We start from the raw sequence: 16,669 nt of genomic DNA, 5'->3' as shown, positions 1-16,669 counted from the left end.
CCACACCTTCTTCACACACACACCATTCCATACATTCTTCCACCATTTCTCTCCCTCCAGTAACATTCCATTCTATTTCTCATTGCCACAGGTGATATCGTCTCACCAACCCCTTTAATTAAACTGTACATTCCTTGTAAACTTTCTGTCTTGCATTCTTTTCACATACCCAACCACCTCAAAATATTACCTTTCACCCACTACCACTCCAAAATTCTTTCCCTGCCATACTAAATCTTTAATACATCCCTTCATTTCTTTCTTCATTTCCATCTAGTCATTTCACATGCTCCTCCCAAACAGCAAATTTCTACAGCCTTGATTATTGGCCTCTATGGCTCATTCCAAGTCCATGTCTTGGCTGCATAAGTCAGGGCCAGGAGGCCCATACTGTCACTTCATCCTTTATTCATCACCATACTTACTCCTCTACCCTTCATTATTCTATTAAGGGACTCAATAACTACTCTTTCCTGTATTTCTCTCTCCCCTATATACCCTATATACCATGTACATATATGCACAATGGTAAACACAAAATGTCTAAAAGTAACATACGTATAAATCCAAATGAATTCGTACCCTGAGCAGTGTAAGGGTATATCCTCACTTAAAAAGGAAAAATCCATTTCAAACTCAAATTCATGAAACACTTCTCTCATCAGCAAGTATATCCATTAGATATTTCCCTACATTCAATACTGAGTGGAGTATGCCAAACATTACTTAAGCATTTCAATCTTGTACTATATCTCTAAGCAATCATATGTCAAAAAATTACTTGAAATAACTATATAGCGCTACCTTGCGCGGAGGAAGGGGGCGCCATTTCATGTGTGGCGGGGTGCGATGGGAATGGATGAAGGCAGTAAGTATGAATATGTACATGTGTATATATGCATATGTCTGTGTATGCAAATGTATGTATACGTTGACATGTATAGGTATGTATATGTGCATGTGTGGGCATTTATGTACATACATGTGTATGTGGGTGGGATGGGCCATTCTTTCGTCTGTTTCCTTGTGCTACCTCGCTAATGTGGGAGACAGCGACAAAGTATAATAAATAAAGAAATAAATATATAAATAAATAACTATATAGTATATAAAGTTTTTTTTTTTCAATTTTCCAAAAAAAGGAACAGAGAAGGGGGCCAGGTGAGGATATTCCCTCAAAGGCCCAGTCCTCTGTTCTTAAGGCTACCTCGCTAATGCGGGAAATGGCGAATACTTTGAAAGAAAGAAAAGAAAGTCTATAAAGTTATTTATCCCATAATTTTGGATTTTCACTCAAAACATAATCAAAATCAGTCTCTATCTAAGTACATATTCAGATCACAATCAGGGTATTTTCCTAAGGATTCAGCTTAGGCTAATTAACCCATGTGATACTTACAGCCTGAAGTTGGCCTCACGATCCCGCTGTGGTTTCTGTATGGTGACGGTGACAGTTGACTCAGGAAGGGAATCAGGGTTAACTGGGACCTGGACACCTCGTTCCCAGTCCTGCCTCCAAGTATCACCAATTCCCCAGTAATCATCGGAACTAAGGGGCTCATTGTCCGCGAGTTTCATGGCTGATATCAGGTCCTTGCGAAACAACTGTGATGACATAACAATCAATTAACCATCAGAAATATCCAATTCAACCTATCTCATAATACCCAATCCATACAACTACAAAGGAAGACAAAAGATCAACCACAAGCATGAAAGCATTGCATCAAGTAGAATCCTCATCAATAATATGAAAATCTTTCACAAAAAGAGTATGCATACATATCTTTTCTTTATACACAGCTGCCTCTCCAGCCTTAGCAAGTTAGCATCAGAAACAAACAAACAATGCCTTATTAGCACACATCCAGTCCCTAACTGTCATGCAATAATGCCTTAATACCACAACCTATCATCCATATGTAAGCTCTATAGACCATTTCATGGTTTAATTTGGCCACTTCATATGCCACTGTCTAGCCCAATAATAGTGCATTCCCTCCTATGTACCATATCAATCCAATGCATTCTATTCCATCAAACCTCTTCCCCTCCCAAATATTCAGGCTCTAATACCCTAAAGCCTTCTTCACTCTATCCTTCCAACTCCTTCCCAGTCTCATCCTCCATCTTCATCTCTTCACTCTCTTCAAATGTCCAAACCATTTCAGTATATAATAGTTGGTCCTCTCACTTCATCTACATGTACTACCAAAACTATTTCTTACAATGTCATTCCTTATATAATCAACCTGCCTCACACCATATATTGTCCTTAGGAATCTGATTTCCAACATATCAACCCTTTTTTTTAAAGGCACAAAAATCACATCTATACAACACTATCAGGACTATCATGTCTTGAACAAGATAAACATATCCATCTCTGCTCTAACAAAAAATGAGCTCTTCTACATGTTAATAAAGAGTCAGTGATAAGCAAGATCCCTGATGGATACAACTGTTGATACGAGGAAAACTTTAACGACTAAATCAATGGTATGACCAGACTACATTGGTATAGCAGTGAGCATTCACGGGCCACCCAGGATCCAGTGCATTGGTTCAAATCCTGATTGTGGAAGTCAGTCCATAGTCAACCCAGCTGTTCATCTACACCTAGGGGTTGGTCAATAAAATGGGTAACTGGCTCAGGCTAAAGTACACAAACACACACACACACACACACACACATACACACACGTGTGAAAAATACTTACAAAAACAGAAAGATTTGTATGTAACATTTATGGATCTGGAGGAGGAACATGACCGGGTTGGTGGAGATGCTTTGTGGAAGGTCTTAAGAGTACATGGAGTGGGAGGAGAAGCAGTGAAAGGTTTTACCAAGGATGTAAGGCAGTGTACGAGTAAGAAGACAGGAGAGTGATTGGTTCCCAGTGAATGTCGGTCTGAGGCATGAGTGTGTGATGTCCCTATGGTTGTTTAATTTGTTTATGGATGGGGTGGGTAGGGAGGAAAATGCAGGAGTTTTGGAGAGAGGTGCAAGCATGCAGTCCGTTTGGGATGAGAGGGCCTGAGAAGTAAGTCATTTGTTGTTCACTGATGATACAGCTCTGGTGACTGATTTGAGGGAGAAACTGCAGAAGTTGGTGATGAGTTTGCAAAAGTATGTGAAAGGAGAAAGCTGAGAGTAAATGTGAATAAAAGCAAGGTTATTAGGTTTAGTAAGGTTGAGGGACAAGGTTACTGGGATGTAAGTTTGAATGGAGAAAAATTGAAGAAGTTGATAGAGTTGATAGAGATGCTCTGTGGAAGGTATTAAGAATATATGGTGTGGGAGGCAAGTCATTAGAAGCAGTGAAAAGTTTTTATCGAGGATGTAAGGCATGTGTACGAGTAGGAAGAGAAGAAAGTGACTGGTTCTCAGTGAATGTTGGTTTGCGGCAGGGGTGCATGATGTCTCCATGGTTGTTTAATTTGTTTATGGATGGGGTTGTTTGAGAGGTGAATGCAAGAGTTTTGGAAAGGGGCAAGTACGCAGTCTGTTGTGGATGAGAGAGCTTGGGAAGTGAGTCAGTTGTTGTTCACTGATGATACAGCACTGGTGGCTGATTTGGGTGAGAAACTGAAGAATCTGGTGACTGAGTTTGGTAAAATGTGTGAAATATAAAAGCTGAGAGTAAATGTGAATAAGAGCAAGGTTATTAGGTACAGTAGGGTTGAGGGACAAGTCAATTGGGAGGTAAGTTTGAATGGAGAAAAACTGTAGGAAGTGAAGTGTTTTAGATATCTGTGAGTGGATTTGGCAGCGGATGGAACCATGGAAGCGGAAGTGAATCATGGGGTGGAGGATGGGGTAAAAGTTCTGGGAGTGTTGAAAAATGTGTGGAAGTTGAGAATGTTATCTTGGAAAGCAAAAATGGGTATGTTTGAAGGAATAGTGGTTCCAACAATGTTATATGGTTGCGAGGCGTGGGCTATGGATAGAGTTGTGTGGAGGAGGGTGGATGCGCTGGAAATGAGATGTTTCAGGACAATATGTGGTGTGAGGTGGTTTGATTGAGTAAGTAACGAAAGGGTAAGAGATATGTGTGGCAATAAAAAGAGTATGGTTGAGAGAGCAGAAAAGGGTGTTTTGAAATGGTTTGGTCACATGGAAAGAATGGGTGAGGAAAGATTGACAAAGAGGATATATGTGTCAGAGGTGGAGGGAACGAGGAGAAGTGGGAGACCAAACTGGAGGTGGAAAGATGGAGTGAAAAAGATTTTGAGTGATCGGGGCCTGAACATGCAGGAGGGTGAAAGGTGTGCAAGGAATAGAGTGAATTGGAACGATGTGGCATACCAGGGTCAAAGTGCTGTCAGTTGATTGAACCAAGGAATGTGAAGCATCTGGGGTAAACCATGGAAAGTTTTGTGGGGCCTGGATGTGGAAAGGGAGCTGTGGTTTCAGTGCATTATACATGGCAGCTAGAGACTGAGTGTGAACGAATGTGGCCTTTGTTGTCTTTTCCTAGCGCTACCTCGTGCACATGTAGGGGGAGGGGGTTGTCATTTCATGTGTGGCGGGGTGGCGATGGGAATGAATAAGGGCAGACAGTATGAATTATGTACATGTGTATATATGTATATGTCTGTGTGTGCATATATATGTATACGCTGAGATGTATAGGTATGTATATGTGCGTGTGTGGACATGTATGTACATAAACGTGTATGTGAGTGAGTTGGGACATTCTTTCGTCTGTTTCCTTGTGCTACCTCGCTAACGCGGGAGACAGTGACGAAGTATAATAAATAAACTAAAAAAAAATAATACAGGATGTTATGGATAATGAGAACAGAGAGTAGCAGAATAGCCTAATGAAAAGTATAAAAGGCAAAGACTTATGCCATACCATCAAATACTTTGAAGATGTCAAAGGAAAAAAGGTGAAAATCAGAGGTAAGTGACAATAACTTTGGCAATGAAAAAGTCAAATTGCTGATCTGAAACAAAGGAAAAGGATTTCAAGCTTTTCAGAAAGTGAGAGTTAAGAAGAGCTTCATAAACCATAAAGATAGTACAAGCAGAGCAATGGGATGATAGTTTTGAAGTAACAGAGAGGTCTCCTTTCTTCAGGAGGGGCTGCACCAGAGAATGCTTCTAAGCAGGGATGGTCTGGGTTTTCATAATGAGATGAAGTATGTAAGTATCAAAGCTAGTTCAGAGGCACACTCCTTTAGGACACAAGTTATGCTATCCACCCAATTTCAGCTGGGTGTGTACTTTGAAGACCCAGAGCAAGGAAAATACAGAAGGCATAGGTTGAATGGGAGAAGGTGGGGGGAAAAAAAGACAAGATACGAAATCATCCAAAGTAGAGTTAGAGGAAAATAAGGTACTGAGAAGAGCGGCTTTATCAGTAGGATTAGCTGAAGATCAAGTTGGATGTGGCTGCCTAAAATCAGAAAAAATACTAACATACGAGAAGAGGAAGCTTATTTACATATCATTTATCCAATGTGAAGTGAGATGACAGCAAATTGTAGTAAATCTTTCTTCATTAGCTACATTAAATGAAGCTGAAATTGAGTATGTAATGAGGGTATAAAGAATAAGCTTTTGAGGATAGTAGAAAATGATAAAAATGTATTGTACCTCATGAATAACCAAATCATAACTTTACTTACAAATCAATACATGCCCTGGATGATGAAAGCAAGCATAAACATACCTCAGCCGGGGCCTCTGAGGCTGACCGGTTGTATGCCCGCAAGTCACCCAGATGTTTTGGTGTCCAAACAGATCGCTCTTCATCGTCAGAACCAGAGTTGTCAATGCGGCGTTTTTTACGAGCAGCAGCAGATGGGGCGCCCCCTCCCCCCTCAGCTGAGCCCCCAGCTTTGCTCAGCTGTCTTTTAAAGCGCATTGACATCTTTACCTTGTCATAATTTCCTTCAGTTCACCAGAGGGAATTCTGTAATGTAAAAAAGAATACATCATTAACACATGGAATCTTTCAAGATGTAAGTTATATACACTGCAGTGTATATTTTTTTTCATTTCTGTTCATAATTACCTGCATGAGTGAGGTAGCATGAGGAACAAACATACAAATCATCTAAGTCACTTACACCTAGTCTCAATTGTCAAGTATAATGCACCAAAACCAAAGCTCCATATCCAAAACCAGGCCCCCACAGACCTTTCCATAGTTTCCCCTCAATCGTTCATATATCCTGGTTCAGCCCACCAACAGTACATCACCCTTCATGTACCACATTGTTTTAATTTGATCTCTCCCTTGCATGCTTCATACACTCCTGCATTTTCAGGCCCTGAAAAGTCAAAGCATCTTTCACTCCATCCTTCCATCTCCTCCTTGGTTTTCCCTTTTCCATATTCTCTCCACTTCTGACATGTATATGTGCCTACCCATCCTCTTAATATGTACAATCCATTTCAGCACATCCTCTTCAGTTTTCTCACAAATACTCCTCTTGCTACCAAACCTCTCTCTCACTATGTTATCTCCAGTTCAATCAACCTTACTAATGTTACATTTTGTCAAACGCTTCACTTGCAACACATTAACCCTTTTCTGTAAATCCATACAATACCAATGGGTTTAACATACCATCAAACCCACTCATCTTTGCCCTCACAGACAGTGACCTTTCTTTCCATAATTCCTCATTGCACCTACAACTTTCACCCCATCACTTATCCCATGGCTAACTTTAGCTCCTATGGTTCCATTTGGTGTCATCTCCACTCCCAAGTATCTAAAACAATCCACTTCCTCGAAATCCTTTCCATTTAAACTCACACTCTAAGTAACCCGTCTATCTCCAATGCTAAACTTTATACACCTGCTTTCACATCTACTCTCAACACTCCTTTCCCATTCTTTCCAAAACTCAGAAACTAGCTGCTGCAATTTCTCACATGAATATGCCACCAGTGCCAAGTCATTAGCTATAAGTGGCTCACTTCCAAGGGCCTCCCCAACCCTTGACTGACTGTAGACCTGTCCCTCTCTCCAAATCCTCATATTCAACTCCCTCACTACCCCATTCAAAACCCAACGTACAGCCATGGTGACATCACACACCCCTGCCACAATTCTACATAATCATCTATTCTGCTCATGAAATCATTGGAAGGTATAACTCTCATTTTTTTTTATTTTTTTTTTTATACTTTGTCGCTGTCTCCCGCGTTTGCGAGGTAGCGCGAGGAAACAGACGAAAGAAATGGCCCAACCCCCATACACACGTACATACACACGTCCACACACGCAAATATACATACCTACACAGCTTTCCATGGTTTACCCCAGACGCTTCACATGCCTTGATTCAATCCACTGACAGCACGTCAACCCCTGTATACCACATCGCTCCAATTCACTCTATTCCTTGCCCTCCTTTCACTCTCATATATAAGAGTATACTGTTAAACACAGATGATTTAATCTTAGCATTTGCTCTACCATTACAGCTAGTACCAAGACATCCACGGCAACAGAAGAATTTTATTCTTATGCTTTATGTATCTACCTATTTATCTATCAATTCATATCTCTGACACCTATTCCAACTGGAAGGCCATCAAAATGGTGGTCATTTCAGTAGTCTCTCCATAACTAGTGAACTCCATTTAAGTGGATTCTTACAATCCAATCTTGGACTTTTCAAACTATAGGATGCACTGGAGCATAGGATGATACAACAGCTTGGAGAGCAAACTACGCGTCAGAATATATCGTAAATTTACTTTTTCGGAGATTACTCAATTAATTCAAATACAGCCTGAATACTACACATTTCTGCAGCAAATATGGAAGCTTGTCTCTGAACTTTTGCTATATGAGTTTCTTCTGCCATAACTCCAACAAAGCTTACACATTCATAACATTTTGAGCCATTAGTAAATATCTTTATTTTAATTGCATGAATAGCATCATGATGAAGAAATCTATTTCTGTTTTTATAGAGGCAATGTTGCTCTCCATTGTTTTCATCTAGCCACTGCAAAGTTTGATCTCAGGAACCTTCTACGGAAAGAATCAAGCAAGAGCTATTTTTCTAACTGGGTTTATATCCAAACCAATCTCATTAACAGCATTCATTTTCTCCTTACCTTAAACAGTTTAGATAAATTTGGATGCTGAACAAATAACACAGTCTTCTCAGCAGTGAAAACAAATTTATACGCAGAATTACAGTGATGTATGTTTAAGCCTGAAGAGATACCTTAAGCCAAGTTCTTTGAGTTTTAAATTCATAGGATGCTCACTAAAATAAGCATACATATCTGAATGCCTCTGAGCATATTCTAAAAGCATGATTAGGGACAACAACAACTGAATTCAGCATGTCCCCATTGGCCAATGAAATATATCTGGTAACCAGAGTCATGTTTCGATACACAGAGTACATCATATAAACCCACAGAGGTTTTCCCAGCTGCTTCCCAAGAGTAGAGGTAGTGAGATATCAACTTCAAAATGTTTAGAAACTTTGTCACTCTAGTTTTGAGGTTTTTAATATCAGGGCACAACACAATCTTTTATCAAAAATCATGCCCAAAATTTTTGCTTATTCTTCACTAGAATGAGAATGCCTTTCAATAATATATATGGAGTTATTGATATTTTAGTTGACCCTGTAAAATGTATAAATATAGTTTTTGTTCTGAGAAACTAAAAGGCGTTACCTGCCAAATCAGCAATTTTATCAACAGCAACTTGTAAGCATCTTACAGCAAATTCTGACGTTTGATGATATACAACAAATAGCCGAATCCTTTCTCGTAACATACTGAAAATCTGAAATCCTTTGCTGTAAACTAAAATCACATTATCCTTGTTTGCTGTTTCCAGTGTCAACATGGCAGTACCAAGAATAGACAAAGAATGGATTCATTACCTCACATCTATATCTAGTTATCATGTTTAATACTCAGAAACCACAGCCCCCTCTCCACAGATAAGCCCAACCCAGCGAACTATTTGTGTTTGGCTCCTGGGTACCTCATATACCCTGGTTCTGTCCACTGACACTTTCTTGCCTGTCCCTAACAACATCATAGCATCTTTCATTACATCATTCCATTATGTCATTTAGTCTCTCCATCCTTCTCTTTCCTCCCCTCCTAACGTAGTATATCCTTTTGGTCATCCTCTTAACATTTATCCTATCTATACTTCCAAACCATAAGGTTTATATGACTAGCAATCAATAATAGTGTCATATACCCTGAAGAGAAACTGTTTTGCTTAAGGTATACTTGATACGTGCTACAAATCACCTGCATATCTAAACACAACCAACCTTGCAAGATCGGAGTCTTTCAATGAGAGGATCTGAAGAGGCAGGAGCCAGGACACAGTACAACCCTCTGTTTCACCTCACTGCCTCGTGAAAAGAATTCAGACTGCACATTATTCCAAATAACAGCTACGGTACCTTGCTGAAATAACAGGAAACAAACAATTATTAACTCACAATAAAAATTCATATTTCTATTAATCAATAGTTTTGACAAGTTTGGATTGCTTAATTGTATCATAAGTTTTGAAAACAAAGACAAAATACAAAAGTAGCTAATACGTTACATAGTTAATTTCAAAGACGAAAAACTGCAAAGATCTAAGATAAAAATTCTTTTCTCAGAAAACTGAAAACCAAAGGTTTTGCTTCCTCCAACAGAAAATTTCTAAAAACCAAAAGAGACCCTACCAAAATGTAAGTTACAAACAATTGTGCTTAGGGAATTTACAGCTCATAAAGTTGCCTTGCAATAATTTGCAAAGGAAACTGTAGAAACTATATTTATCAAAATAAGTGACTAACCACTAAGAGAAAAAAATGAATATAATGTTACAACATTGTGCAGACTAAGCAAGTATGTCAAATATAAAATGCTAAGATAATAAACATTCTTCAACTCTTCACTGACAGTTTCAACTATCAAACAATATGTGTATTTCTAACATATAATTTCCATATTTGTTAATACTATTCACTCTGCATTTACTGTATCTACCTGACTTCCTGTTAAGAAGCACTGCATTCTTCATATCCTTGTGTTTGTAATCCCTTATGCAGGGATTTCATTTTAGAATTAGTTAGGCTTTACCAGCAACAATTCTGGAGGAGCTGTGGCCTTTCCTTTTTACCCCTTAACTTTCTAGATTAAATAACTGTACACCTGAGTTTCCAACCATTATGACCAATCTTCCAACACATTCAACAGGTATTCTTCTTTTTTTCTCATACTTCTGAACCTTTCCACTAAACATACACTATTAATGAGCCTTCAGAGAATTCCAACCACAGTCTTATTTCTATGGCTTCTAACCTGTCATGCCAACCCTTTATCCAACACTTTAGAACTATTCAGTCATTGTTACATAGCTTCTTTACTGACTTTCCTGACAAGAGGTAATACTTTTCTAGCTGGGATTCCTCCAGCGGTGCTCAACATATTGTACAATGGAAGTTGTCTTGATCTGACTGCTCTAGCTCTGATGCATGTCACATCAGGAACAGAGCATGTAAGGTCATCAAATTCTTCCCTTCCCTGAATCCCACTCCACTTTCATTTCTGCTCAGAATCATAGCAAAAATGTTAACTGTAAAACCAAGCATACATACACAGGAAGAAACTGTGCTGATTTGACTTCAACTGATAAATCTCTCTTAACCAAAAACACCTCCAATAACTTCCGTAATTCATCCTTTACTCTTTTCTTCCAACCTTATCAAGCTACACTAACTCTCTAACATATAAAGCCACACTTGGCAGTGCTTTATTTTCCTCTCACTCAACTTTCTGTGATCTTGCAAGTCCTCCTCCTGATGAACCTATGCCATTGCCTACATTTCCTTTCAGTGGGACATGACAATTATTTTCCCAGCACACTGCCCTTATAGCATACCCACTCGAGTCCCAAGGAAGTATACCTCTGGACTAACAATGATTCTTGCTTGCCTATTTTGTCTGTATCTAACATCTCAGACTTTTTCTTCTGGCAAACATGCCTTGGTGTGACCTATCCCTACAAAAGTAGACTATTCTCATCCTCAGTTACTGGCACCTTGCTCTCATTTCTATTATCTCCACATTCTTTGAAACTCTTATTTCCTCAATCATTTAAAATCCGATTCCCTTTGCCTGTTCACTAATATGGCTCTTGCCCTGCATGGTCTGCTAATGACTTCTGAAGTGATTCACCAACAGTTCTTCTCTCGCAAGGATTTTGGTAAAAATTTGCTGTGGTCCACAACACCTCAAGAGTACATAATGGTGTGGTTTTCAAAACTTCCTTTGGTTTTGCAGCCTCCCTTTGTTCCCTAATGCACAACTTCCTTTCTAGCGAATCCAAAGATGCAGTCACTAATAGAGTGAATTCTCCCTTTTATCCTAATTGGTAACCATTGTGGTTCTGTACTTTTACCCATTTTTTTCTTCTCTTCATGAATGATCATATCTCTACAACTTCTGACACATCTATCCTTAAGATAATGAGTCAAATTCAAAACTCAAACTAAAAATTCCTAACAGAAAAAGGACCCCATCCACTATAGTGAGGTGCCTGCAAGTCTGGAATCAAAAGCCTTCCTTCGTTAATGCTCCAGGGATCACCTCTCTCAAACCATCACTTTCTGTCCACTGTGATGTTGTTGCCCTCTCTCTGTTCTATAGAAATCATAGTATTTTGGTTGCTGTTTTTGTTCATTTGTCTATGTGCATCCCTGCCATTGCTGCTTACACTCTAAACAAGTATCCAGCTGCTTTTTCCCATAACAATACCTCCTTTCCTAATACAGAGATGCTGTAGCATTATCTTCTACTTTGTCATGCTTCCCCTCTTCCATAACTTTCTACCTTTATAAGTCAGGTCTACAAATACCAGCAGAACCCTGACTCTTTCTTATTCATTTTTACTTATTTTTTCTTTTCATTAGGGATGGCCTTAATTTGGGCATGTGTCTGTGCAATGTTAGAAAAAGGCAATACTGTAGTACTTAAGACAAAATAATGATCCTCAAGGATCCTGAAAACTGGTAACCAGGCACTTGGTCTGGCACATAATTCACAATCTTCCCAGAGCCCTCGACCTTTCATTTTGTCTATCAACAAATCAATCTATATCTCTGATGACCCCAACATTATCCAATGGGGGCTCCTTTTAAAGGAAATGACCACAACAAATAAGCCTCTAGGCTGACCTACTTAAACACACCTCCCAAACAAGCTCTATCACTCACACTTTCCTGGATTCCAAACCCATGTGCTCCCTAACCTGACCCTATCAGAGAGCCAGCTACCTCCACCTCATTCAATTTACTTCTGGCCTACTACAAATTTCTCTAGCAAGCTACTATCATGCATCCTCTCCACAAGATGAAACCAATTCAATTTACTTCTCTTAACCCATTCACAACACCAAATCCTCTATCTTTAACTTTCTGTCATCAATTCCATCACTTCCATACTTCACCATTACTTATTATCTTCCCGCTGTAAACATCAAAAGAACCATCTGAATAGCTCATTCTAACAGCTTGAATCCTTTATAAAAGTCAACTACATTCCATGATCACATTCATATTTCACACCTGTATGCTTGAATTACAAGGAACAGCAAAATTCTTTGAACTTTATTTCAATGGTAAACAGACATGAGATACATAACTATGACAATGGGAAAATTCCTAGAGGCATGATCCTCAATCTACATCCAAATATCATTCCTTACTATTACAAGGTATGGATGACTTTGTAAATCAAAACCACTAAAATCAAAATGTGCAATAAAATCAAAGAGAAGACAGTAAACACCTGATCCCGAATCAGTTCAACTCACTAATCATAAGAGTAGCTATTGGACACTTTGTGGGTAAACACCAGGGACAACTATCTACAAAACATACCTCTTAGCCAGGTAGAGGAAAAGGTACATAGGCTTGCATGTAGCAACCTCAAAGAGCCTGACTGTTCAGATGACCAATAATCTTCCCTGGCCCTATCAAACACTACAGGTAGAGAGGAGTCTTTAAAATGAAAACAAGGTTCATACTGTAAGGCTAACATCAATCACCACTTGTCAACTGTATCATCATTATAGATGAAGAATCATCAAAATTTCATCCACTTCACCCAGATTTCAGATACCTGAAATTTGGGAAAGGGTTAGTTTGTGTCACACTTGAGGGGATATTCTGCATATGCAGCCTTGTTTTTATAATAAAAGAATGAATTGAATAATAAAATATACATATAAAAAAATCATCCCAATCACAGAGTGTATTCAAGGGACAGCCGGACCTAATCTTTACACGTCTGGCAGATCAACAGATTGAAGTGGTTATGCAGGACCATAGGTTACACAAGTAATCAACTTGGACTCGACTGTCAGGTATTTACAATGAAGCATAACAAAGGAGTAGAACCATGAAACAATTTGAAGTTTCTTCATGAGTAAATTCAGTCCACACGGAAATTGGAAAATAACTGATGAACAGTGCTCACTGAAGCCAAGAACTAAGTTCACTAATAGCATGAATCAATGTAGAAAATGGTTTAAAACAGGAACAGATCAAATCTAACATTACAATCCTACTCAATCTTGTAATACCACATACATAACCTAAGGTGAGTTGGAAAAAAAATTAACCCTTATCATCCAACTTTCAAAAAGACTGATACAAACTGTGACAATACTTATTGTGGCAAAACTTCAACAAAATCCACGAAACCAGAAAACCATTATTTGATTTACTGAGATACCAATAAGACCATAAGTAATATCTTTACAGCATCAAAGCCATGTAATCTTGACTTTATGGCATTTTTTCACAGGGATAAAGGGGTCATATAAATATGTCAATACCCACTCTATCTATCTATCTATCTATCTGTATCTCTGACGCCTGTTCCAACGAGAACTCCCTCAAAGGGGTGGCCACAGCAAGTCTCCATAATTCTAATGAATCATTCACTATACACTCTGTGCCCTCAACAGTTCAATAAAGACTGATACTGACTTAAAAAAAAAAGGTACTCAACAGCAGTATACGGTCTCTCACCAGTATAACTTCACAAAGTTGCCCTTACCACCAATAACAATTTCCATCACCTTCACTAAAATCATCTCTACTTTCCTTTTCTCACTATAAATGAAGTGCAATTTTCATCTAGCAAACTTACTTTACTTTTCCAAACAACAACTGAAGACATTCATGAGTCGTGTTTATTTCCATTTAATAATCAATCTAAACCCAATTCTACAATATTAATAATCACCTACAATAGTGTCGGTCTGCTGGTCTGAATAAAAAAATACATCACAAGAAGCTACACAACAATCACCCTAATTTTAGAATTATGATAGACCATTTGGTAGAAAACTGGAAGGTTTACTCGCATCTTAAAGTTTACCAGAGAGATACAAAAAACTATTCTCAGATTAATGTTTGTTCACACTGATGATCAACGATACTGTAAAGTAATAACTCCCAGCAAGAAAACAAAAGTAACTAGGTCATAAAGGGTCCAATAATATAAGTATATGAATTTCTAAGTCTATATTAAAAACAAAATCCACAGCACTAAAATTAAAGCAGTACCATAAGGAAGATTCACTTCTTAAATCTGTTAATATTATTACTGTGCCTAATTTCTAATACAATTATGTTAAAATTTAATCAACACGTGAGTGCATGTCAGAGAGAGATGGACAAAATGAATGCAATAAAATATAAGAAAAAACATTAAGAAATGATTTCTGCGAGCATCTAATAGATAAGAACTTAAAGCTTTCCTTATAACTATGAAAGCTTCCAGGCTCCTGTCAAATTACATAAGTAAAATGACATCCTTCTCCAGATAGCTACTACATGAAACATCCAAGTTAAGGAATTCAAGCTTGCAGAGTGCAAACTTTGTAGAAGAAAAAGCCCATAAAAACTACTGAGATTAAAGAGACCAAGCCAGTGAAAGAATGTGTACATCTATTTCCAGTCATCTCATATTTTAAGTTGCAAAACTACATGACAATGATTTCAATTCAAACCAAAAAACCCTTAATCACCATTAGTAGGTATCTGAGAAATTTTCTTGGGCACTAGGATGACAATTCATGCTACCTAAGTGTGTAACAAAAAGTACTGGTGCTTAAAATGTAATATCTGGTACTTTTTACTAGGAAATCAACAGCTCAGCAAAACATGAACAAGCATGTTAGCTATAAATATATCATGGGGATAAATGTTACAAATCCTAAAACCAAATCTGGTTATACAGAAACAATGTTAAGCCAAGTCAGGATAAATTACTTACTATAAAAAAATTTCATATCACAGTTACATTTTCTTTCTGTATGCCAAATTCAAAATTCTCTACACGTGAAATAAAATCAGACTTAAAATCTTTATCAGACAACAAAATAAACAAATTTCATGGAAAGTAACTGTTAGTCAGATAAAAATAGGACAAATTATTACTGCATTAATATGACTTTTCTTAGAGATAGGTGATGAAGATTCAAAATCTTACCCATGATCTGTTCTCAGCTCATCAGTGAGCATGGTAACTTGTGGTAATATATGAATGCTTGTTATAACAAAGTTTTATAATCTTCATTGTAACAGTTAAATGAAAATACTCAACATACTCTTAAAAGCATGTACCAGTGTAAATTTCAATCTTACAACTGAAGGCATACATTAACATCCTGTATGGTGAAGCACTGTGTGGCAAGCTCGCCAGAGATGCTGGGTAAGATTTTGGATCCAGTCAGGACAGGCTTATACACTGCTTTTTCCCCATCAAATTCCCTGCTACACTTGTAACTGAGCCTGGATTTAAAAAAGTTATATTAATATCAGCTATTATGTATTTTTCATATCTGGGGCAAATTTTTTTTTGGAATGGATTTAAGACATATTTAACTCAAAAGTAACTTCTCAGAAAATAGATAACAAATTTTCAGTTGTGCTTGAGCCTGGATTTAAAATGAAGTAATATCAATACCAACTATTACTGGATTTTTCAAATGAGAATACTTTCTTTCTGGATGGATTTAAAGCATATCTAACTATAAGAGACTTCTCGCAAAACAAATAACAAAACTCCACTTGTGCTTGATACTGGAATTAAAAAGAATTAAAAAACTTCTAAAGAAATAATGATAAAACTGGTACTGTAAAGATAACAGTCTTCTTTACACTTTGTTGTCCCTATCTTCAGAAGGTAACATCAGGAAAGGATGAAAGAAATTTGATGGAATATTCCTCAGGTAAAAATATCATAAATGATCATAATAACAATAATAATAATAAAATAATTCTACTAACATCAACAGTGTAATAATAATCTTTTCCCAGCTGTTTAAAATATATCCATCACTAAAACATCTCCCACCACAGTAAAAGGCAACAACAAAAGTAAACTTTTCCTTCCATTCTGGTTAAAAAATATCTTTCATGTGACATCTTTCATCCCTACAGTATAATAATAATAATAATAATAATAATAATAATAATAATAATAATAATAATTTTTTTTTTTTTTTTTTTTTTTATACTTTGTCGCTGTCTCCCGCGTTTGCGAGGTAGCGCAAGGAAACAGACGAAAGAAATGGCCCAACCCCCCCCCCCATACACATGTACATACACACGTCCACACACGCAAATATACATACCTACA

General features: G+C 37.6%; 1 protein-coding gene across 3 annotated transcripts in view; it reads right to left on the bottom strand.

Moving 5' to 3' along the window:
- rno (PHD finger protein rhinoceros) overlaps nucleotides 1-16,669 on the bottom strand; it is a 127,201-nt gene that overhangs the window by 106,989 nt on the left and 3,543 nt on the right. For 2 of the 3 annotated variants that reach the window (XM_071694239.1, XM_071694236.1), the window contains exons 2-4: nucleotides 9,286-9,424; nucleotides 5,682-5,924; nucleotides 1,400-1,605 (exon numbers count right to left, since the gene is read on the bottom strand). In XM_071694239.1, the coding sequence (XP_071550340.1) occupies nucleotides 1,400-1,605; nucleotides 5,682-5,882 (407 nt within the window). In that variant the 5' untranslated portion in view covers nucleotides 5,883-5,924; nucleotides 9,286-9,424. Of the gene's footprint in view, nucleotides 1-1,399; nucleotides 1,606-5,681; nucleotides 5,925-9,285; nucleotides 9,426-16,669 lie in introns of those variants that run through there. The other variant, XM_071694238.1, reaches the window with a different exon arrangement.

The sequence above is a fragment of the Panulirus ornatus genome, chromosome 57, assembly GCF_036320965.1.
Source record: "Panulirus ornatus isolate Po-2019 chromosome 57, ASM3632096v1, whole genome shotgun sequence".
Lineage (NCBI taxonomy): Eukaryota > Metazoa > Arthropoda > Malacostraca > Decapoda > Palinuridae > Panulirus > Panulirus ornatus.
Note: the sequence above shows the minus strand (reverse complement) of the source record. Positions and strands in the feature narration are given on the sequence as shown.